At 43.4% G+C, this 23,200-nt stretch overlaps 2 protein-coding genes across 7 annotated transcripts in view; both read right to left on the reverse strand.

The window, feature by feature from the left end:
• Positions 1-23,200, reverse strand: part of INPP5D (inositol polyphosphate-5-phosphatase D) — a 90,878-nt gene that overhangs the window by 54,649 nt on the left and 13,029 nt on the right. For 2 of the 5 annotated variants that reach the window (XM_064386123.1, XM_064386119.1), the window contains exon 1: positions 7,009-7,145. The gene's annotated coding sequence lies outside the window, so the exon portion shown is untranslated. Of the gene's footprint in view, positions 1-5,132; positions 5,254-7,008; positions 7,146-10,688; positions 10,785-23,200 lie in introns of those variants that run through there. The other 3 variants (XM_064386122.1, XM_064386120.1, XM_064386124.1) reach the window with 3 other exon arrangements.
• Positions 1-23,200, reverse strand: part of NEU2 (neuraminidase 2) — a 36,230-nt gene continuing 13,030 nt past the window's right edge. Inside the window, exons 2-4 of one of the 2 annotated variants that reach the window (XM_064386162.1) lie at positions 10,689-10,784; positions 7,009-7,213; positions 1-5,294 (exon numbers count right to left, since the gene is read on the reverse strand). In XM_064386162.1, the coding sequence (XP_064242232.1) occupies positions 4,356-5,294; positions 7,009-7,209 (1,140 nt within the window). In that variant the 5' untranslated portion in view covers positions 7,210-7,213; positions 10,689-10,784 and the 3' untranslated portion in view covers positions 1-4,355. Of the gene's footprint in view, positions 5,295-7,008; positions 7,219-10,688; positions 10,785-23,200 lie in introns of both variants that reach the window. The other variant, XM_064386163.1, reaches the window with a different exon arrangement.

The raw sequence follows: 23,200 nt of genomic DNA on the forward strand, positions 1-23,200 counted from the left end.
CAATAGCACAGAGAGGGAAAGGAAACTCAGCCACGGACAACTTCCTCAACTCAAACAGCTCAGAGAGCGAGTGTGACATATCCCTGCAGCCCCCACTCTCCCTCTTCATGCTGCCGCTGAAGTGACTAGCAAGCCCACGTTCCCTGCCTTTCCCTCCTGCTTTGTGTCCCAAAGTCCCAGCTGGTGATCTCTTCTGCTCCCTCACAGATTCAGTCCCCCAGGCTCTGGTGGCCTGCCATCCAATTTACGACCTCCTGCCAAATCCTTTGAGTTTTCATCTTTTTCTCTCTGTCCTACCCACTACAGGTCTCTATGGGGAATAAATAAATCTGTGATCAGAAACACACTGTGCATTAGGATACATAGCACTGACTGCCCCATTCCTGCCTTGATAGTCCTATCTAACTAGGTGTGAGGAGGAAACTTCAAAGAATTGAAAAAATAAAATAACTACTGCATGTCTCCATGCATAGAAGCAGATGAAAGGCTGATTTGTGCTAGGGATTTTTGAAAAAAATCCCTGTCAAAGCTCCCTGTCAGCTACTGTGAGATGGATTCAAAGATCTTTCCTACTATAAATCCCCAAAGGTGGGATAGAGTAAAGCCATGTCTGCAACCTGCGTCAGAGAGGGGAGAACTGGAGCTTTCACTTCCCTTTTCTTTGTGTGTACATCTGTTCCTCAGCTATGCTGTGTGGCATGCTTAGTGCTGCATCTCCAAGATATATTTGCAGCAATGCCAGAACATTCCTACAGGGGCACTGCCTGCATGACAATTTTGGTTGTCTATCCTGTACCTCCAACCACTCTGCTCTCTGCACATCCATATTTCAGCTATACCTGAAAGCAGCAGCTGAGCTGGGACTCAAAGTTCAGAGGCAGAGGAAAGGTGCAAACTCTGTCAGCTCTATGCAACCCTTGGTTCCCAGACCAGGAGAAGTGCTGGAACCGCAGTACCTGGACCGTGCATGAAGTACTGTGCTGTACACTGCATGGACAGCAAGGCAGGAGAGAACAGTGTTTGTGCACATGGGGAAGCTAGAATGGGTGGGTGTGGAGAGGGAGAGTGAACCAGCACAACCCAGCATCCATCTCTGTAAGCCTTCTTGCTGCTTTCAGCTATGCAGAGGCTTGGTCTGCAGTGTCCTTAACCTCTGCAGCAAGATGAAACTGTGGGTAGCAGCAGCCCAAAGCTGTGTGGCCAGGACAGGGCCCTGCTAGATGAGCAGAACTGCACTGTGCAGGGCTTCCTGTCCATGCTGAGCAAGCACTGTCTGCACGTGAAAATTAGCTCAGCTGAACCTGGCCTTCAGTTCCACCCACATCCACACAGGCCCTTAGCAGACAAACTCCTATGGATTCAGGTGCCTAAATGGAGTCAGACACAGAATGCCATGAAGTGGCTCTGCCAGTAGCTGTAAGGTAAAGAGTGGTTACAAACTCTATTCTCCCAACCAAAATGAGAGTCTGCATATGACAAAGGCACCATGCAGATGCTTTGACAGCCCTGCCTGGCCACAGTGCACTGTTAACCTCAGCTGCACCAAATCCTTGGGATTTCTGGTACCTCCAATAGCTTCTCTGGAGCACAGCTGCAGCAGGAAGCAGAACAGCTCTGAATGTCAACCACTGCTTGACCTCACAGTGCTCTCCATGCAACAGACATGTATCCGGATGCAGAGTGGACAGAGCTGCTCACAACATCAATTTTGATAGAATGAAACTGTTTGGAGAGCTTCTCCTGATCTTCTGCAAACTAACACCAGGTAACAGGTAAAAGCCCTCATTAGATATCTGAGACTAATCAGCCGTGTACTTAGCTCCTATCCACCCCTCCACCAATGTAGATTTTTAGCAATCTGCTGCTATTTCCTTCAAATCCCATGTCCAGGCACACACTAGTCCTTGACTTGGAGACAAAAACAAGGGGAAGGGATCCAAGTACAAATTATGATTGTGACAATTGAATGTGCAGGCTGGTTTCTGTGGGTATTTCTTCGTCCTAAAATAAAGAACAGTACAGCTTCAGCAGCTCAAAAGGTAAATCCCAATCCCCTAATATAAACAGCTCTGTGATCCCTAATGGCTTGTTAGCTTGGAATAATAGCTTATCTTCAAGACACAATTGTAGACTCTTTATCTGAACTAGTTTTGCTATAGATGTCCAGGTAGTACTGTGCCAGATGGTGTCCACGCAGCAGCCTCTCCAGAACCAGTAAATAAATACTGTCTGTGGCATCATTCAAGATGTACAGTGGTCACACAACCCCTCCTCCAAACTTATATTCAGCCTGTGCACTGCATCAGCATGGGAACTGCCAGGCTTGGCCAGATAGAAACTTAAGTATGCATTTCCATGTCACAAAACTAAAGTATTCCATAGTACCTGACGAGGAGGTTAAGTCTATAGAGCAGCAGTTAGCTTTGCAGAAATCTAAATATAACATTCCCTAATTATGCATCAGTGATAGGCTGTTGGCCACAAAGGTGATTTAGATTCTGTCCTACATCTAAAGAGCATATGAGTAATACCCAAAAAGTACTGGCTACCTGAGCCACTCTGCTACTCCAGCCCAGCATGTTACTGACCTGCTGTTTGGGAAAAGCTTGACAAGTTACCAGTGTATCTGTGAAGGTCATGAGATCCCTTCACTCCCTTGGTATCTGCAGCATCCAGGTGCCCTGAAACAAATCTCCGTAGTGAGGAAAGTCAGGGCCTCTTTTTCCAACACCCATGAAAGCTGTCAGTAGTAAAAGGCAAGGGTAGGAGCACTGTGCAAGCAGAGACTCATGGACATGAGCAGAGACTGCCAAGGATCCTATGGGACTTGGTAGTGCTCACCAAAGGGGATGTGTTCTGACAGACCTCTGAAAAGCAGGAGGTTTTCTTCAGCAATAGAGCAAACAAACATTTTCCTTGCAGTCATTAAACATGTGCATAGATGCAGGATACAACACACAGGAAACAAGCACAGGCTGGTTCATACGCAGAATTTTGTCCAGAGGCATGGGCAACACTTTCCTAGCTCCATCTGCTCTGATGTGTCTCACATGGTAGCCATTTGTTTCTGGTCAGTCCCTTGTCTAGGCATTGTATAAAGCCTCCTTTCAAAACACACTGTCTAGTAGTAGAATAGTGTCTCTCTCACCAAAACTAGAGCTGTTTCATTCAGAAATCTGCTGAAAATCTGTCTACATTGGAAAGCCTCCCAGCTTGAATGTTTTATGTTACCCTGGCCTTGGTCAGTTCTCCTTCCTCTGACACTGGTGCTTTTTTTGCTGAAAGTGGGGCAATGTTATTTGTTTGACATAGTGCCTCATATGCCAATAATACTCTGTAATAACAAGACATGGGGTTGTCAACAATAAGAGTAATTGCCATGCGGATCATAGCTCGGCAGTTGTGTCAGAAAGACCAGCAAGCACTTCCCCTCCTGACTCTAAATTGGGAGCTCCCTCTGCAGACCTGTCCTGATCCTGCAGCTTCCATATAGGCAAAATGCCATTTTTGCCACTTGCTCTGTCCCCCAACATGGAAGGGTCCTGGTGTCCTCATTGAGCCCTACTAACACTGCCCAGGGAGAGGGAGCAGGAAGAGCACACAAGGCTGTGATTTTCTTACACATGGGAAACTGCACCTTCTCAATGCAGTGTAAGCAAAAGGGTGAGTAAGCAAGAAAACAGCATGGGAAGTAAGGAGAAGGTTAAGTTAGGCAGAAGCCTCTGGGGTGCCTAGGAACTCAACAAGGCAGCCCCAAAAACACTGAAGAAGTTGGCATGGAATATCCCAAGAGCAAGGCATCACATGGCCTTGCTGAAATAAGGAGACAGAAAGCCCTGGAAATTACAGGCGCCTGCATTCCTACACTGGCTGCAAGAAGCACTGCTCCTTACCAGAGCCAAAGCAGCTTCCTGAAGAAGATGACAGCAGATACAGGGTAGTAAGCCCAGTGCCCTCTTTAGAAGTTTCTCCACAACTTACTAAATACCACTCAGCATAACCCTGCTGCCATTTGCTCCTTTGCAGTCCCTGTGCTGTCAGCACACGTGTCCCTCATGAAGTCTGTCAGAGACCTCAAGATGAGAAGCCCTATACAAAGGTCACACTTGTTTTGGGCACGTGAGGTGTAAAAAAGCAGCCAAAGAGAAAGGCAAAAATGCAATAGAAAACAAAACCAAATGTGTTAAGTTGTGGTATGTTTAATGGACTTCACAATCTACAGACACAACAAGCCAATACCAAACTATGTGTGCAGCAGGAACAAAAAAAACCCTTTTGCTGAGGGATGAGAAATGACAGTAAAAAGCATCAGCAAAGATGGTTTTTGGAGGGATGGTGATGGAAAGGCTTGAGACTCAGTATTCTGAGGGAAAGGCTTGCTTCAAAGTGAACATGACAAAAATAATCTCTTCACATTGTCTGTGGGTCCCATATTCAAAGAGGCAGGAGAACAAAGGTGAGCCATCGGGCCCAACGCCCATGTACTGCAGATCTGAATAAGCACACAGACCCTTGAAAAGTATGCTGGGTTTTGTCCAGTGTGCTGGATTTAAAGGGCTTTTGTTGAGGTAAATTCCTAAATCTTTTCGACCCCTTGGGTCTGTAGGATGAACGTAGAGTAACCAACTGTCTTGACATCTGGCATCCGGGGGAGGTGGAAAGGCAGTAACACTTCCATGGCACCCTGAGGGAGGTTCTATTAGCATTTCAACCCGCTGGCCCCCCTCAAAGTCCAGCCCGTGGTTGTAGCTGACAGCCTGGATCCTGGCTCCCCTGTTGCTCCTTGCATTGCAATAAAGGACCTTTCTGCCACAGGTATGCACCTCTGCTACCTGGCACTCCACTGCACTCTCCTCCCCTACAAAGTTCCCCTTCTCCCATGTTGTCCCATGGTCGGAGCTGATGAAGCAGAAGGCATGAGGGGTGGGGTGTTGCTTGGGGTCCAAGATACGATAGGCATAGGCAGGGATCACAAGGCTCCGAGCCTCATTGAGCAATTGTAATCCATGACCTGGCCCCACTGCAAACGTGGCCCAGTTCTTGTATTCATTCCTAATGGTCCTGTCGGTGACATCCTGGGCAGCACTCCAGGTGCGCCCTTGGTCCATGCTGGTGACATAGCAGAGACGTACCAGGTTGATCTTTGTCTTCAGCTGATGCTGCTCAGAGATCTTTCCTGGGACAGCTATGAAGAACAAGATGAGTTTCCCCAAGACTTCATCATATACTGGGCAGGGGTTCATAGATCGGTGGCCTTCCAGCTGTGCACTGACAAGGGTCTCCATTCTTTTCCACTGCCACAGCCCGTGGGAAGGGAGACAAGAATGGAACACACTGTTACAAACAGACCCACATTATAGTGCAAGGATGTCTGGATAAAAGCTAAAGAAGAGCATGGGAAGAACAGAAGAAAGATAATGGATAGAGCAAGAAATGGGAAGACAATAATCTAGCATCACAAAGGCAAGTGAAAATTATTTTGATGACATGAAGCATGTACACTTCGCCAAGCATGTGGGTTATGTCCTTTTCAATTACCACTCCCTGAGGAACTGATAGCTCCATATCTCAATGCAGCTGGTGGCTGATGACCCCCTTAAAAAAGCTACAGTGGCTGAATTTTTAGAAATCCTCACGAATATATTATATGGTACACAGACATTCCCAGTGGTCAAAGTGTGCTAGCACAGATATTGTGTGTCAATGTTTTTTAGGAAGTCACAGAGAAACCCAAACCCTTTTCAAGCATCCTGGATGATGATAAATCCCTGTTCATTCAGGCTCCTGTTCCTCCACTGTGATGTGAATGTATGTAACAGACAACCCAGCCTACAATGAGGCAACCTGCTAGGGCTGATTAGGTGACTCTGGTGTGGGGATTTGGACCCTGAGCTGTCTGACTTAGAAAATAGGTCGCAGAGCTGGTATAACTACCCAGCAAGCCCTGTTTTCTTCAAATGAATAGCACATAACGCAATCATGTTTCTAACACTAGCATTGCAATTAGAAAACTATGACTACATAGTGTTATTGGCTTGGTAAGCAAAGCAGTAGTTTTCAGTAAGATTATATTAATTAGCTTTTCTGCCCTGATTTGCTGATTAGCCTTTTTGTTCATATCTTATCTTTTTCTATCCAACTAATATTAACGTTTATTGAAAATTTCGTATTTCCATTTTAAGAAACTCTAGCATGTGAACACAAATTACTAAGTTTATGACCAACTGAACCCCACTAACTGAATTATAGGGAGTCACACAAGATGTTACCTGAATGGTATGACACTGCAGGTGGGCTCAGAGGCTGCTTCTGCTAGGCAGACTCCAGCTCTTAAGAGCCTATAATCTAAGACAACCAACGAAGGTTTGGAATAGAAAAATATAATTACTTTTTTTTTTCCCCAAGACATTTATGCCTTTGCATATGCAAAAAAAATATTATAAATAGAGTTTCCACCACCCCCAGCCGCCCGGCAGCATAACTGTTAATAATAACTGGTAGGTTAATAAGGTAGCCAATTCACTGGCACCAGCAAAGCAGACACTTTTTTTTTTGCATGGAGAGACTAACTATTCTCAATTGTTTTTTAAACCAGAAATTACTCCTAAAATGATGAATTAAAAAAAAAGAATAGTCACTGATCGCTAATTTACTCCTCCCCATTGTTGTGGCAGTTCTTCCTCTTCCTTGAGGCATTTCTGCCTCTCCATCACATTTTTCCTGCTACAACAGGACTTTTGTCCCACCTCTGTATCTGCATCCCCAGCTCTGCAATGATGGGTCAAAACCACCCCTAGAATATTTACTCCATTTTAGTCCCTCCAAAAGCTGAATAGGGTTGAATCCCAGCAGTTATAACAAGACATGCATAATTTATAGGCAGATTTGTCTCCTGTACCTGGGGAGGAGAAGCTGCCTGTCCCTACAGCAAGAGGGCGAATACATTCCACTCCTGAGGGCAGGTGGGCAAACAGGGGGCAGTGTCCCATTTCCACCCTGCACTGGTACCTGAACGTGCTGCGTGGCTGGGTCGTACACGCCTCTGCGCATGACTATCAGCTTGGCATGTTCATCCACCAGGTCCTCCCGCTCCTCAGCAAAGGCCAGAATCATGCTGAACCGCGGCAGGTAGAGCAGGGCTGGAATTCGATAGCTCCAGGTGCCGTTCCGGAACAATGTTTCTTGCCCCAGGACAGGGAACGCAGCCATTGTGCTAGGTTGGGGGAAAGAGGACAAAGCACACTGCATTTTGACCCAGCAAAGTGTCATGGGGCAGATTCCACTACTCTTTGCTCTCTCTGCTCAGTGGGACCTGTCGGGCATGGAAATATACTTTCAGCTACTTTCAGCTTTGTATTGTCCTTCTGCTTTTCCAAAGAGAACCTTTGCATAGCATAGTAGCTGGAACTCAGGCCAAACTTACCCCAGGAACACCCTGGTTGCAACTGGAGTGTCGCAAGGTAAGTACACCAAATAAAGTTAATTAAAAAGCTGTGTTTTGTTTTGTCTTTTTAATTAAATGCACAGGCTGGGTTGGGTTTTTTTTGGTTTTTTTTGTTTGTTTCTGTTTACTCTAATTCAGAAGACTGTTGATAATAAGACATTGTAGTAGTTTTCCTCAGAAGACCATTCATTTCTTTGTTGAGGTTGCACAGAACTTCCGCTTTGCCAAATATGAGCTTAAAATCCCATATAAATGACACACTGAGCCAATCCCTGGCCCCAGGTGTGTCCCAGTTTGAGGATGGCAAGCACTGAGCATGAATAAGGAAAGGAAAAGAACACCCTCCTTCCATAAGATCAAAAAACAGTCTGAATGGTGTCACATCATTGGGATGTGACCAGGCAGAAACCTTGTCCTCTTTACAATGATTTAATAGCAATGTTATGAAGGAAAGCAAATATGAGGGACAATGCCTCTGTGTAACTGGTCTGTGCTATGCCCCCACATATCCTCTCTTCCCCTCCTCAGACCTGCTTGGCTGTCTGTCCTCATGCACCAGTGAGACAACTCACCCCAGTAAAAAAGCCAGTATATTAAGGGAATAGTGTCTCAACAGATAGGGGAAAAAATGAGAAAGAAAAGAAATATAAATGGAAAAAAATAAAATTCTCACATGATGCACCAGAAACTGAAGGCTTGGATATTCCCTGCTCAGCAGAGAAGGCGGGGAAGAAAAAAAAGAAAAATAAATATTAAAAAATCAAGCCTTAGATCTCTGACGCATTGAGTGGGTAGGATGGCAGGAAGAAGATGACAATACACTATGAGTAAGAAATTCAAATGCCTCCTACCTCACTGAGGCAAGACTTGCTGCCCTCTTTGTTGAGGATTCTCCTATTTACCTAAATCTTGATAAGTGCTACAGCAGCTACTGGACATGGATGAGCTCCTGATGTTCTTGAAGGCTGCCTTGATAATTCAGGACCAGATATGGAGGCAAATGCAGAGTGCTGGTACCTACCTGAAGAACAGTTTGCATTCTTCCATCTTTAAGAAGATTATATTAGCCAGCTTAACTAACACAGACTTGGTCAATTTTATATATATATATATATTTACAGCATTTATTCCTGAGTTAGGAAAACACAGACAAACTGAGTTTATCCTCCAGACAAGTCTGACGCACAAGGCGAGCTAGCTCACAGGACCATACATTCCACTCTATCCAGATCCATAGCTAGGCACCAAGTGTTCAGATATTCCTTGCGTTCTCCTTCCAGGTGCTATAAATATCAGTGAGTTTTTTGAACTCACAGCACTTCTCAGAAGGGTCTGAAGTGCACTGCTCTAGCTAAAGCCAGCTGTACAATCCACAGCAAGCCACAGCTCCACTGCCACTCTGATCCAAAGGCACTGGAAAGGGAAGTCAGTCTCCCAGAGCAGCTGCTCCCTCCTCACTGTCACAGAAGATAGAGCAGTGTGAGGAAAGGCAGCAGCACTGCTACCATACAGAGTGTTACCAGAACTGGATCACAGCTATCCATGCAATAACATGAAGGAAATAGGAAGACCTTCCTAGAACAAATAACTGTGCTGTTTGCTACTTACCAGCATGGATCTGGCTATTTATGGCTCCTGAAAGAGAAACTCACCAGTGTGCTTCCAGACTATTTAAAGGGAGATTATTTAAAGGGAGATTAGTCAGCCTGTCTAGTGCAGCACAGGTTCCCTAGTGTTCTGCTCATAATGCCATCCTGATCTTACAGTCCTTCTTCGGAGCAGGGCAACAGGGAAGGAAAAGAAAGGGAAGGGGGGGAAAAAAAAGGGAAAAAAAAAGAAAAAAAAAGAAGAAGAAAGAGAGAGAGAGAGAAATCTGGGCTGATCCATGAAGCCCTTGATGGAAAGCCCAGAGACTGGTGCCACAGGAAGCCATGCTGCAGCCTGTTGCTCCCGAGTCCCTCCTGTCTGAGCTTGTCACCTGCACACAGCTCTGCCCACACTCTCAGCCCCCTGTGACATGCTCACTGTGAGTGTCACAACATCTTCCACTTACTGCCAAATGGGGATTGAGGAAATAGCTGAACTGGGAATAGCTGCCATAGAAACAAGCCTGAGGTTCCTGGACACAGCAAGTATAATCAAGGAAAATACTGGAATCAAGTGACATTTCCATCTATCCAGAGACCAGACAGAGATAAGTGTGAGTGTGTGTATACTTTTGTACACACACTCCCTTCACACAGTGTAGGTATTATATGGCTGCATGCACATATATACATGCTATGTATCCATCTGCAGAGAAACTTCTCCATCCTTTTTTAAACACACAAAGTCTGTATTTAGCTTTTTCTATGTTCTTCCTTTTGGATTCTCATGCAGAGATTGAGTCATAACAGTGTGAGTTTCGCACAGAATCAAAAATGCAGGATTTCTAAATAAGCTTTAATTTCATAATATATATATATTAAAAGAAAGCAAAATATGCTGCTTTAGTTACTTGTCCAGCCAACTGAAAGGAACTGATTTTTCTTTTGACCCCAACCTGTATTCAAAGGCATGCCCACCAACTAGACCCTCCTGAATAAAAAAAGAAGCAAAATTGGCAAATCATTGACTGGACAGCCATACGAAGAGTGTTCCAATGCTCATACTCCAGGACTGCTGGAATTCAAATCACACATGCTAGTCCTTCCAAGGCTACATTGCCAGGGGATGTGTGTGTCCATGATGCTACTTGGTTCCTAAACCTCACTAAAACAGCACTGGCTGGCCTGCAAGGAAGAAAGCAGTGTTGCTGCCAGCACACCCCAAGGACATGGACAAGGCAAAGATCACAGCAGTATCTTTTGAAACACTAAGAGCTAAATTGGAAAAAAAAAAAAAAAGCTTCTGGGAATACAAAGGCCTGAAACAGAAGCAAGAGACTAGAGAGTTGTACACATGAAGACAAAAATTGCTCAGACCAGTATCAACTCAACAACCTTAGAGAGAGAGTTAACTGTACTTTCATGAACTATAGGAGTAAGAAAGGGGAACTGGATGTAGTAATTTTTTTCTTAAGATAAAAGAACATAGCTGGTCACCTCTTTCTGCATGACAGAGGGTGCTAGTGAGGAGAAGGGAGATTTATCATGTAGCCATTAAGCCAATATCCCCTACTGCGTTTTGGTTTTTACTGGAGTCTTTAGTTTATTTTCCAGGCTTATCCTTACAAAGTATCACATTCAGGGAGGCTGATGTTTACCTGCTATTCCTCTCCAAGGCACGAGGGAAGCTGCTGCACTGAGGTCCCGTACCTCACCTCTGGGCAGGACTGGGCAGACAGGGAAAGATGAGCACACTGCAAACAGTAAGAGAAGAGGGAGTTAAACTGGAGGAAGCCATTACTCATCATTTGCAAGTTACACAGCTGTAATGATTTCCAAAGCAGAGACTGTTTCCAGCACTCCAGAAGAGTCAAATAACAGTTGTCAACAAGTGAATCTATGGTGGATTTAGTCCCTGGAAAAAGCCCAAGTGGCAGAAAGGAAAAGGTGCTGGTAGACACCAGGAGTGGGTACTTGCTCCTTCCACTTTTGTCCTTCAAGGCAGCTCACATGGACTTGGAGCAGAATGAGCCATTTCATGTTTATTTGCTTTAATCCTCTCCAAGAAAAGTGAGTAAAAAGCATAACATTTCCACTGGCCTCAGCTTCTGTAAAAACCTGTTCTGAACATGATCTGAACCAAGCTGAAATGAAAGCATGTCTTTAAAACAAACCAACAGAAGTAAGGTAATATGCTGAACTCAATGCCTTTGTCCCTGTCAGAGAGCTCTACACTCTTTGGAGCAGGTAGCTTGTTCTTGCATGATTTCAGATAGGTCCCAAAAGAATTATCCAACTCATTAAGGGAGAAAACACAATCAAAAAACCCAGAGAGAGTCAAGTGCAAAACTCAACTAAAATTTTGCTTTTCAAGGCAAGCACAAGAACCCAGGACTGGTCATTTTCTACTCAGCATCAGACCTGGACTTACAATGTATAAAGTCAACCAAGCATTATGCCAAAACACACTCCTTGTCTCACTCAAAGGGAAATAAGACATTTCTCTTGGGATATTACATAGAGGGCTCCCAGAAGTAGTCACGTTCCAGTTGTACAGGGCTAAGAAATAGAAGACCCAGTTTGCTTCTAGAGTAATTTCTGCACAGTGCAATTCCTGTGTGGAAGTTTTCCTCCCTCCTAAGCAGCATGACTGTGCCTGTTTCTGCCAAAGCCCAGCATCAGAGCACTCCATCTCCAGCCTGCTTATGCCCTTAGACCAGACCCTACACTAAATCTAGGCTATGGAATTTCTTAACAAGCCAAGTCTACTAAATCAACCTCAATGTATAGTCAGAAAGATGTTATCAGCAAAAACTGTCAAACAATAAACCTTAAACAAACTAAAACATTCAGAATTCAAAACTAAAAAGGACACAAAATTGGAATTACTTTAATCCAGCAGCCAACTGAACTAAACTTTTAACCACGCTAGAAACAGAAAGTTTCTCTTGTGGTAAAAACGTCATACTACATTTACAAGGGGATTTTCCATCACCCCAGTACATGCTTTCCTAAACAATCAATCAGGATCTGCTTTCAAACTGTTGTGGCTCAGTTTAGCAGTAGTTCCTGTGCCTTAAAGCAAAGGTTTTCTTAGCAGGAGAGAAGAATTACATGAAGCAGCAGTATTTTTCTTAAAATATATTTGGTGGAGGAATATACAAACTGCATTCCTACTTGAACCTACAAAATGTCATATTTACCTTTTTAATTCCTAGCAATGTCCACAGTTTTGAAAAGAAAAAAAAAGGAAAAGGAAAAGGAAAAGAAAAAAATACCTTTTTTACTCTGTGTCTTCTGGAAGTCACGTCAAAAGTCAAAAAACAACAGAACCAAAAAGCACTCCTATTGGATTAGACAAAAGGGAGGCTCACCACACTCTTATCAACTAATTTCCAACCTGCAGAATTATTTTTGTTGGCAGTAATGTCAGCTGCCTTGGATCCCCAGGAAACGCTATCAGCTGGCATATAAACACAAGCTTACATTTAAATAGCAAACCTGTTTTGCATATAAGGGGTGGTTCCATGGGAGCCAGACAAACAATAGGGAAAGACTTTTACATTATCATAGTAATTAAGCAGCATGTTTCTACCTGCATGGGTAGCTGCACTGTGGCACAGCTGTTGGTTCTATACAGTTCAGCATGCTGTCTTATTTCTTGGTCCTCTACTCCCCTGGTGCTGGGGAAGGCAAAGTTCCTCTGGCTGCAGCATGTGGACTCCCAGCGCTTTCCCTCAGAGTACTGAGCTCTGGGAAAGTTTGCCTAAAGAGCCCATAAAATTGTTATAACCAACAGGTGATGGTGCTGTGATAATCTAGCATTCTGTCTCCACACACCTCCAATCCATCAACAAGTTCTTTCTGGATAAGAAATGGGTTAACAGAGGAGTGGCCAGGCAGGAATGCAGGAATGACATGCTGATGCATTCAGGTGCAGTCCCTAGAGCCTCTGTGGAAGTGTTTCAAGACCAAACTATCACAGCAGCTGCAGGCAAGGAGCTACTTGGGGGGAACCAAGCACAGGGAGGAGAGTACAAGCCTAAGGTCACATCTGAGGAAGAAAGGGATGGCAGTATCCCTTCTCCCAGCTGTGCCCTGGCTGGCTGAGAGGCAGCACCTGCAGATGCTGCAAGTACCCAAGCAAATAATTTCACAACTACATTGTGCTACTGCTGTCAGAGATGACAGCAGTATCCCATTTCCTATCCCATTTCTTGCTGCATCCCTTGCTTTCCTCTCTTCTCTACTGAGTTTCCATTGTTGCCATTAACACTTCTTGTCTTTGAAGTGATCTGAAAGAATGAGAATAACAATCCTGTGAACAGATGGAACTCATGGAAAAAGAGTAAGAAAAGTCTCCTCATTTAATGGCAATTGTGGTTGATCTGTGCAAGCCAAATAGGAAGATGCAAAGGTGTGGATTTACAACCAATCAGCTGAGCAACCAAATTAAGGTAATGCTTCTATATTACTCTGTTTCTCTTGAGCAACCCTGTATGCTTTCCTGTGCCAGCAAGAATCCTCATCTTACCTTGGCAAGCCATCAGAGGATATGAGACTGGCAGAAAATTAATCCAGGGGAAAAAAAAGGGAACCCTTTCTGCTGGGTCATTGTCCTGGATTGCATCAGCAAGAGCCCATCAAGCAGCAGAATCTGCAGCTGGAGCAGGAGCATGAAGCTGCTGACAGGAGGAGCAAACACACAACCCAGACTAGCACTTAGTCATTGGATCTAATTAGCTGCATGGTAAAACCACACCCCGTGTTTACCATCCTTGCCTACCTGGGCAGGTAAAGTATGGCCTTAACTGGGGCACACAAGAGAAGACTGAAGGCATTTGTATCTAACTGCATTACCCGGAATCAAACAACAGGAAAAGTCTCTCCCAGTGACAATATCATTGACATCCACCAGATACAAACTTTTAACAGTGGTTCCTGGAGAAAATCCAGAGTCAAATAAATCCTCAATTAATGGCGGATAAAAGGCATTGAAGAGGTTGCTAAGGTGAAGTCTGCCTGAAAGCGAGACATGAATGATTGCTTTATGGATTTCTTCACCTTTTTTCTTCTCCCTGGCTAGCAGCCTTGTTATTCAGGTGATTTTCTGAGTCACACACTTGGCTTCTGCAGCCAGACAACCCATAAACACTCATTTGTTTAACAGAAATCACCTTTCCCAGCTGCAGCTTAAAACTGGTTGCCCATCTCTTCTGAGTGGAAGTCCCAAGTGTGGCTTGGTGTGGTGGCAATGGTTCCATGGGCTACGGTGGCAGCAGGCATATGGCAGAGCAGCTCTGCCTCTGGCCACTTCCCACCTCCCCTTATGGCTCTTCCTCCCTAAGTAAGATTCCACACATTCCCCTGCAGCCAGCTGGGGTGCCCCACCTTTGACCCACTCTCCAGGACCAGTCAGTATCAGACATGGCTGTGCAGAAGCTACCAGTTCAGAAAGGCTAAATCTACTTCTAAAATGAAGGATGTGCTGCTTAGTCCTGCTATGAGGTTAAAATGAGGGAATCCCAGTGCCTGTGCAGGACAGTCCCACAATCAACATGCGGGCATCCCACAACTGCTTCCCTACAGCCACCCACACCACTGCCAGCATCCAGGCTCCAGCACTGCTCCTCAGCCTCCAGCCCACAGCACTGACCTCTGTTTGCAAAACCCCAGCCTTCTGATAAAAGAAAAAGTACTTTTCCCAAACAACATGTTGTGTTCTGAAACTATTTTACAAAACTGTTCCTTATTAACTATCAAAAATAGATGTCCCACTGTAGACATGCACAGCCTGATCATTCCTCTTTCCTTTCAGTGTAAACCAAAATCAGTGTCACCACTGAAATTTACAACAGGTTTAGGTCTGAGGAGGATCAAAATCTTCACTTCTATTGTTCCACACTTACTTCATTGCCCTTCTATCTGATTGTTGTAATGAAAACGTTTTTAAAAAGGTTAAAAAATGCAAATGGGGTGTGTGGGTGCCTTAATAAGAGGATATAAAAATAATGCAGAAGATAATATAATGACAGAATCCTGAACAATGGAGCATTTGAATTTGGAGGACCGTGTTCAGTTCTGGGTGCCACCTCTTAGGAAAGATATGGCAATAGCTGCAAATGGAGGCTGAGGAAAAGAATTCAGAAGCTAATGCTCATGAACGTATGTGAGAAGAAATTAGCAGGAAAACAAGAAATGGTACATCTAATGAGTGACATGGAGTCCATTAAAAATTGCCAATATATATTTCCCTTGCAAAATGCTCAAACCTGATTCCATTGATTCCCAGCATCATTAGAAAGGCAAGGCTGGTTCAGGTAATTCAGTGGTTTTGCTATGCTGTACAGTGTAGCTGCTGTTGTCAGGCAACTGTAGTTCAAGTCAAGAGGTCTATGGGGTCAGATCATGTGAAGCAGCAATTACACAGTATTGCAAATTTTAAGTTAAAATATGATGTGCTGCTTTCCAGGCATTGGGGAACATGGTATCCTTGGTACAGAAGATAAATCCTACAGACCTGGGCTTTGACTAAAAGTCTGTTCTGTCCAAGAAGGAAAAAAAAGACGAACAATAAAAAGCCAAAGTAATAATAATTATGAATGTAAGAAGCAAATGCTAATGGCAGAGCTCTTTAGGAAACAGGGTTCACTGGATGAGAAAACATCCACTGTTTTCTTTTAATGCCAATTCTAGTTAGGGAAAAGAGCCTTTGAGCACATTTGAGACCAGCACCTCACTGTCCTTATCAGCTGTAGGTACAACAGGCATGACGAGCAGGTACTCTTTGGGTTTGTACTCTTTCACACTCCACTGACTCCACTTACATTAGTTTTGATTTCCATCAGGAGGACTAAGCACAGAAACCTGCTGCTGATTCCTCTCTCACAGTAAGTACAATTTATTTCCTCACCTGGTGAAAAAAATGGACAAAATAAAAAAAATATTCCCTTAAAGGACAACAGCATTACCCCATAGCAGACCTGTAACCCTTCTGGCACTCCATGGTGAGTCATGGGTTTGTCACAGGGAAGCTTCCGCACCCTGTGTGAGACAACACCCAAAAAACAGCCTGCCTATTATACACATTACACCATTTCTCCATTTACTTTGCCCATTTGGAAGAAAAAAGAAAATACACTTTATTTTTGTTAACAAAATGAATGGCATGATCTGTGAGAAGCAAATGAAGAGAGGTGGTGAGGTTTGAATACAAAAAGAGGATTGTAGAAGCAGGATTTATTTAGCCTTCAAAAAAACACTGAGGAGGAGTCACTGCAGAAATTTAATGACTGGAAAATGCAATAAAACCGTAGTTCCTTGCTTCGTGTACTCTGCAGTGCTTGGACACTGAGATAAGCGAGTCTGAAGCACAAGTCTAGCTTAGATTCACCCTAGGCAACTCTTGCAACAGAGAGGAGCCCAAATTCCATCCTTCATTCCTGAGTCCTGCCAGCTCTCAAACCAGGAGTGCACAGGCCTGATGGTGACCTTGATTAATCATTACAGGATTAATTGCTGGCTGCCCTCTATGCCAGGCCAGACCTTCAGCTGGTATAAAGGGACATTGACACTGGTGACCATGATGTTTGAGCTCAGATTAACCCAAGCTTAGCTCAGTGAACATCTTCCACGGAGTAGGCTGGGCATATAGCTGCATTTTTAAAAGTGTAATGTTGTGACCAATTAAAATATTTTGAAACGAACAAGACACGTGGCAAGTTCAGTGAACTTCAAAAAGAAAACAGAAACCAAAGGAAAGATTAGCGTTGAATTCAGCAGGCTATGTGATGCTTTTTCTAAGAGTCAATCCAAATGCAGTCTTGAAAGTACAAAGTAAGTTATCCAAAGATGAGGGGAAAATTCTCTCCTAGGAATAGCAATGATCTAGCAATTACTAATATTTGTCTTCCTTTGAAGCACTGGGCCTAAGTTGCCCCCAGAAGAGGGGCATTCAAATCACAGCAAGCAAGTAACCTGGTAATAACAAATTATTTCAAGAGGGAAAATTATCAGAGTCATTTGGATTGATCCAAAAGGCCTTAAAATGAAACCAGGCTGGCTCTGCTGTATCCACCCCAGTGCCCAGGTATGTCAACACACATGAAATTAAGAAATGCCAATCTAAAAATAGTCATAAACATGTAGGTCTTTTCATCTCAAATGGCTGTAAATAATGTAAAGCAAGAGCAGTTTCTCATCCAGTGGGCCTTAAAAATGGAAGCAAATACTATTTACCGTTTCCACTTGAGTTTGCAGATTTGGACTGAAGTTTCGCCCAGTTGTTAAAGATTTATATGGGAGGTTTAACAATCCCCTGTCATTAAGCCTTGGCACAAGCAGTGCAAAGGACGTTCAGGGCATATTTGTACTAACTTATCTGGGTAAAGAGAAAGCTGTTCCTTTAAACTGTGTTTGCTGTGACTCTGGAAACTGAGCAAACAAAATCTGAGGCACACTTTACTCTCAAGCAAAACTGACAGGAAGGTACAAGGACTGAAGGACACCGAACTTCTATAGGACATACCTCCCACTGGATTCACAACGGAATTGCAAATCCCTAACAATTTGGGGGAGTTTAATTCAGACTTTTTGGACATATCTCATCCTGATGGCAAATGAGAGACTGGCTCAGCCCCTGAGTGTCAGGTGAGTAAAATCCTATTCTGGGGGGATGCTGGAAGAGGAACTGCCTGAGGAAGAAACCTCAGGCCACAAACAAAGGCATAAATCCAGTGCCCAAGAAAGAACTGAAGGAGTCCTGTGCAAGCCAGAGAGAAAACAGCTGTGACACTGTTGAAATACTGGCTGACAGAGAGGAGAGACACCAGTGGCACAACCTGGTAGGCATAAAACCCACCACCCACAGGGAGGAAGCCTAGTCAGAGGGGAGACTGAGACTGCACAGAATGGCATTAATATGACCAGCTGAACAGCAAACATTCCCAAGTCAACCAAACTGTGTCTCTTTTTCCAGGGGCAGCACAAGTTGTGATTTTCCTGTCAAACGGCTTATGTGTGATCTTGCTTTAAAAATATATATAAATAAAGACAGGAAATATGAAAAACAGCCTGTTTTCCTCTTACCTCCGGGCTGATCCTTCCCTGAGCCAATTTTTCCTTTCACTCTCAGGAGGCCAATTGCTGTGAATCCAGTGTAGCTGTGAACTCTCCCCCAGCAATTATGTATATTTTTAAAAGCACAAAGTAAACAACAACTCAAATTTCATAAGAATAAGCTAGCTCTTCTGATCTTAAACTACCAACAGATTAGATTTGACCATTATAGTGGAGCTGTCACTTCCAGACCTATTTGAAAGTAGGAAATTGCACTAAAATAATGAAAGCTATTTAGAATATTTTGCTGAACCTGCAAGAAGTACTAATTGGCTAGCATCCATTTTATGAGACAGACAGGTATTTTATTCAGGGCTGATTTTCTACAGATACAAATTGGGACTGTTAACTTGAACCTACTTTAAGAAAAACTCTAAATACAGGAGTATGTGTGAAACACCACACTAACTGCCAGACAAGAAGAACTCAAAGTACCCATTGTCCCACACTGCTATATTTTGGCCAGGACATTTGCAAGACAATGTAAAATGCTTTAGCAATATAATTATCCTCATCTGTCCCTGAGTATGTGGCCAGTGCCTGGGGATTTCACTCAGATTTTCCTTTTGAAAGTAGCTTGTTCTATGATTTCTATAGGCAATTATAATTTCCCCCCTAATAATTGTTGGAGGAATTAATGCATATTTCCAAGCAGCACCCATGGAAACTGCCCTATGATATCTAAAATAAGGAAAATTGACAAGACTCAGTAAAAGCCTGGAACAATCTGGAAGTCTCATCTCCCTCTTGCCTTCTCTTTCCTATGTGAAATCATCTTGGAACCAGATGTCTATGATAAAACAGGTCAATCAGGTTACTCAATCTGCAAATCTTGGACTTTGCTGTTCCAAAAGGGAGCAATTCCTAAAACAAGAACCCTTTTTAGGAGCAGTTGCAGTCAGCTCAAATAAAAAGAACAGCAGGGCCACTGAGGAACTAGAAATCTAGACAAGATGCTTGCTTTCCACTTGGGGACTGAAATGTAGAAAACATCAAATGAAAAATAACCAAAACCAAGAGAATATTCAAACTAGTTCATTTTTCCTTTAATTACAGTACATTCCAGAGTTCTTTTGAGCACATCAGGTTATCTCATGTCATGCTCTTGCACTTACATTGAGTTCCTGCTTAAGTAACTCAGAAAAAAAAAGACCATAGAAGAATGCAGGAGCATTCACAAACTATAATATACTGCTCCCAGTCTAGAGAGAAGTGGGGAACTAAGACTGACATGCTCAAGATTGCCCAGGGAACTGCAGTAGAGCTAAGAAATTACATCTACTCTCCCAGAACCTGATCCTGTTCTACAGCCATGAGATTAACTACCCTTGTCCCAGCCTTCCTCTTTCTGTGCTTAAAAACTGGGAATGAAGAGGAAAAACTGCTGTTAGAAGGAAAGATCCAAAGGGGAAAGTTTTGCCAGCCTTTCCCAGCGCTTGGGTAAAGTGAGCTATAGAATTGCAGTTGCAGACAGCATGGCACTCATGTGACAAGAAGATGGAGACTCCCTGTGCATGTACATGCAGCCAGAGCACTGCAGATGTCCCTCATTTTCTACAGTGCCATGCTGGCTAGTGCTGCAGCTGGCAAATTAGAGGCAAGTGGGGAAGGCTTGGGGTTGATTGCATAAGCTTTGGGAGGGAAGAGGCTGCTCTGGCTTGGGAGCTGCAGTCCAGCAAGCATCTCTTCCCACCAGGGTCTAAAAACGGCCGTTCTGAAGGGGAAATTTGCATCGGTCAGTGCTGTTTGCTAATGAGTTTCCAGAGTTGTGTATCAAGTGCTTTTCCTGAGTTACTAAAGAACCATGCAGTCAGAGTAACAGGCTGTAAGAATAGAATCAGCTTTTGTCATGTTTGAAATTAGCTGAAATTAGCTTGATGCAGTTGACAAGGATAGCATGGCATAGCAGAACTCCAAACCTGCCTGGCTTTTCAAACTAGCAGTAACCAGCCTAACAGGATTCTGATGTCTTAGTGACTTCTGGCTCTCCTGTAGCTACATATTTGCAAGCAGATTCACCAAACAGGCACTCCTTGGACCCTCCACCCAATAAACACTGAGGGAGGAAAAGTGAGAACTCTACTATTTCTTGATCAAAAAACTTAGCCTTCTCTTTCCCTCCTTCAGTATGGAAGCTTTCAATTGAAAAACCCTATGAGTTCTTACCTCTCTGCAGTTCAAACAACCACCCATGCTCATTTCTTCCATAACAAGTGTCTAATACACAACCAGCAAATCCAGAAATAGAAGTGGGCATCATTATGTTTTTCCCCAAGAGCAGCAGAGGTTTTGTCTGCCCAAGGGACACTTGGCCTGTCTGTTTACTAATGAGTCTGTCTTGAAAAGTTTCAACCAAGACATCTATTAATCCTCCTTTTCCAATTGTCCTAGCATGACTAAACCTCTCTGCTTTCAGCAAGGCATTACGCCCTGGATATTATTTCTCATACTATGTTTTTGACTAAATCATTTCATCAGAGACTAAAGCTTCCATACCTTAGTCCTTTAAGTTTTTTAAGTAAGTTCTACATTGCATACACATCCCGTGGCTGGAAGGCTTCACACAGCCCAAAAAGAACAAACAAAAAGGAACAAGGACTCACAACTCCCACGTGCAATCCTGCAAAACAGAAGAGACCATCAGGCAGACTGCTGAGAGCCTTCCTGTGTACGTACTTGCAGAGTACATGGGTATCTCCTGCTTTGAGGCTACATCCTGCAATTTGCCCCTAAGCCCTGAGCTGATAATTGTGTACTCCCCCCAACCTAGGAGATGCAGTGATTTGGTTTTTAAATATTCACTTACCTTCCCGAGATAAGCCTGGAAAACCTCATGAGTTTTCATCCACAGCTACTTAGCAACAATTTCACTAGTGTCTTCTCAGCAGAAATAAGGAATGGAATGGCATCAATGGCAAGAACATTTCATAAACAGCAGGAAGAAGGAAAGGAGGGGGCTTCCTCTAGAGGCAGGAGTTCTTGTTAGTAGGGAGATATCAGTGATGTCAGAAGAACAAGGATGAGTTTTATACCTTTTACTTCTCAGGACTCTCTCAAAATCTTCAAGCAAAGATGCATTTTCACCATTGCATGTGTAATAATTTAAGGAAAGGAATAGAAATAAGGTCAGATTTTTGGTTTATTAGTTTTATAATAAAAATCAGAAGAGTTTGTAAATTTCCACTTGTGCCCTTCTGTATGATTTAAAAATGAGGTTGACTCCTTCTACACAGTTGTAGAGAACATGTGTGTTTATATATGTGTATATATGTACATATACCCATACACACTACAGCTCCAGAGGTGAAATTCTTTAACACTTTAGCTATTGTCTGTGGCTACATCAACTACATGAGACCCAGGGGATGAAGTATGGAATTCAATGGGATGGGGCTGGACCACTCACTGAGTTGCATGGATTGAGCAGGGATGACAATTAGCAGTGGCATATAAGAAAGCACATCCTTTTAGATAATGGTTCTTGAATCATAAAGAATCAGTAAACAGTAAGAAAGATAAACCAAGCTGCAGCAGAAAAATATGCAGCTTTTTACTGATATTTATTAAGTATATATTGATATAAATATATACATTAGTTCATTTACTTGAAGCAGTGAGATAGTTCATGTTTGATGCAGAGGGAATTGTATGAAGGCATGTACCCTTTTCTGTCATGTGTCATAACATTTGTAGAACACACTTATTTGGTGGTCCTATGGACACGTGGCTTACCTTTATGCATAGAGCTACCCACAATGCCAGACTTAACTCCAGAAACATTTTTAGAGCTAGTGGGAATATCTGAGTAATTTTTAGCCACTTTAAATGTACTGGTTTCTCTCTCCATCCCCATTCACTGGGTCTCAGGGTTTTGAAAGCACATGGTTTGGAGGATTATATGGGTCCAATGTATTTATTTTTAGTCTCTGAAGTGTTTCTAAAACAGGTTCTCTGTAACATGTGCAAGACAAAAAGGGTTTTCTTGTCACAAAAGTGTAATGAACTATATAATTCTGCCTTGGTTTTGCTTGCTATAAATAAGGTACCAGCACTGAATCATGGCAATAGAAACATTATGTTAGCTTCCTCAGCTGAAAGACTATCTAACAATCAGAGTGGTTGTGTTTGATTCTGTTAAGGCTGGCTATAGACTTCAATCTTATTTACAAAATGAGCACAAATGTTTAATTTATGGAAACATGTGAGGTCAAACTATTTGATATTCTTTCAGCCAGCATTCCCATACTTATTGTCTAATTTTCTCTGGCTTCTGCTGTGAACCTCTTTGGCCCATGTGTTACTCTCTGGTCAGTCTGTTCTCATGCTCCACCTGTTTGTCTCCACCTCTCTGCCTTAATCAAATAATACCTTGGCCTTGCACCTAAATAGTTGAAATTCCTTTGTCATGTACGTTGCTCTGGACGGACACAGGCTTAACTGTCTTTTGCCACCACTTAATAGAAAGTGTCAGGATTATAAACACTTCCAAGGATGGCCATCCCAACCAGGAACAATGAAAATATAAATATTTGTGCAGTCAGGCAGCTGAGGGCTGTGAGAGCTTTAAGGTAAGATGTTACCATGCCTATACATCCTTCTGCTGAAAGTCAGTCCCCCTGGAGCAGGGGTGGCTCAGCAGGACACATGAGAGCACCACACTCACACTGGCTCCAAGTCACACCTCAACCACTGATGAGGCTAAATTAATTCATAGCTGCATCTGCTGAGAGCTAAATCTGCCAGAGCCTAGGGCTGAGTCTGTGGGTGTCAGTATTCCCCTGACTCAGACAGAAATATCTCCCAATGCAAATGCAGGCCTGAGCTTGGGCAGAGCCCCAGAGCCTCTGCCAGGATCCTCTTGCATGTGGCACTCCTTAAGGGTTTGGCACTCCATGAGCAAGAGCGGCTGTCGATGAGTAAGGCCTGCTGCTGGATTTTGGACTGTGCTGCATACCAGCAGAGCTGGGCTTGCCTCATTATCATGCAGACTGAAAGAGTTTAGAGATGACATTCCACTCCAGTTAAAACCAAGTAAGATGGACAAAAGTCCCTG

This window comes from Passer domesticus, chromosome 11 (assembly GCF_036417665.1).
Source record: "Passer domesticus isolate bPasDom1 chromosome 11, bPasDom1.hap1, whole genome shotgun sequence".
Taxonomy (NCBI): Eukaryota; Metazoa; Chordata; class Aves; order Passeriformes; family Passeridae; genus Passer; species Passer domesticus.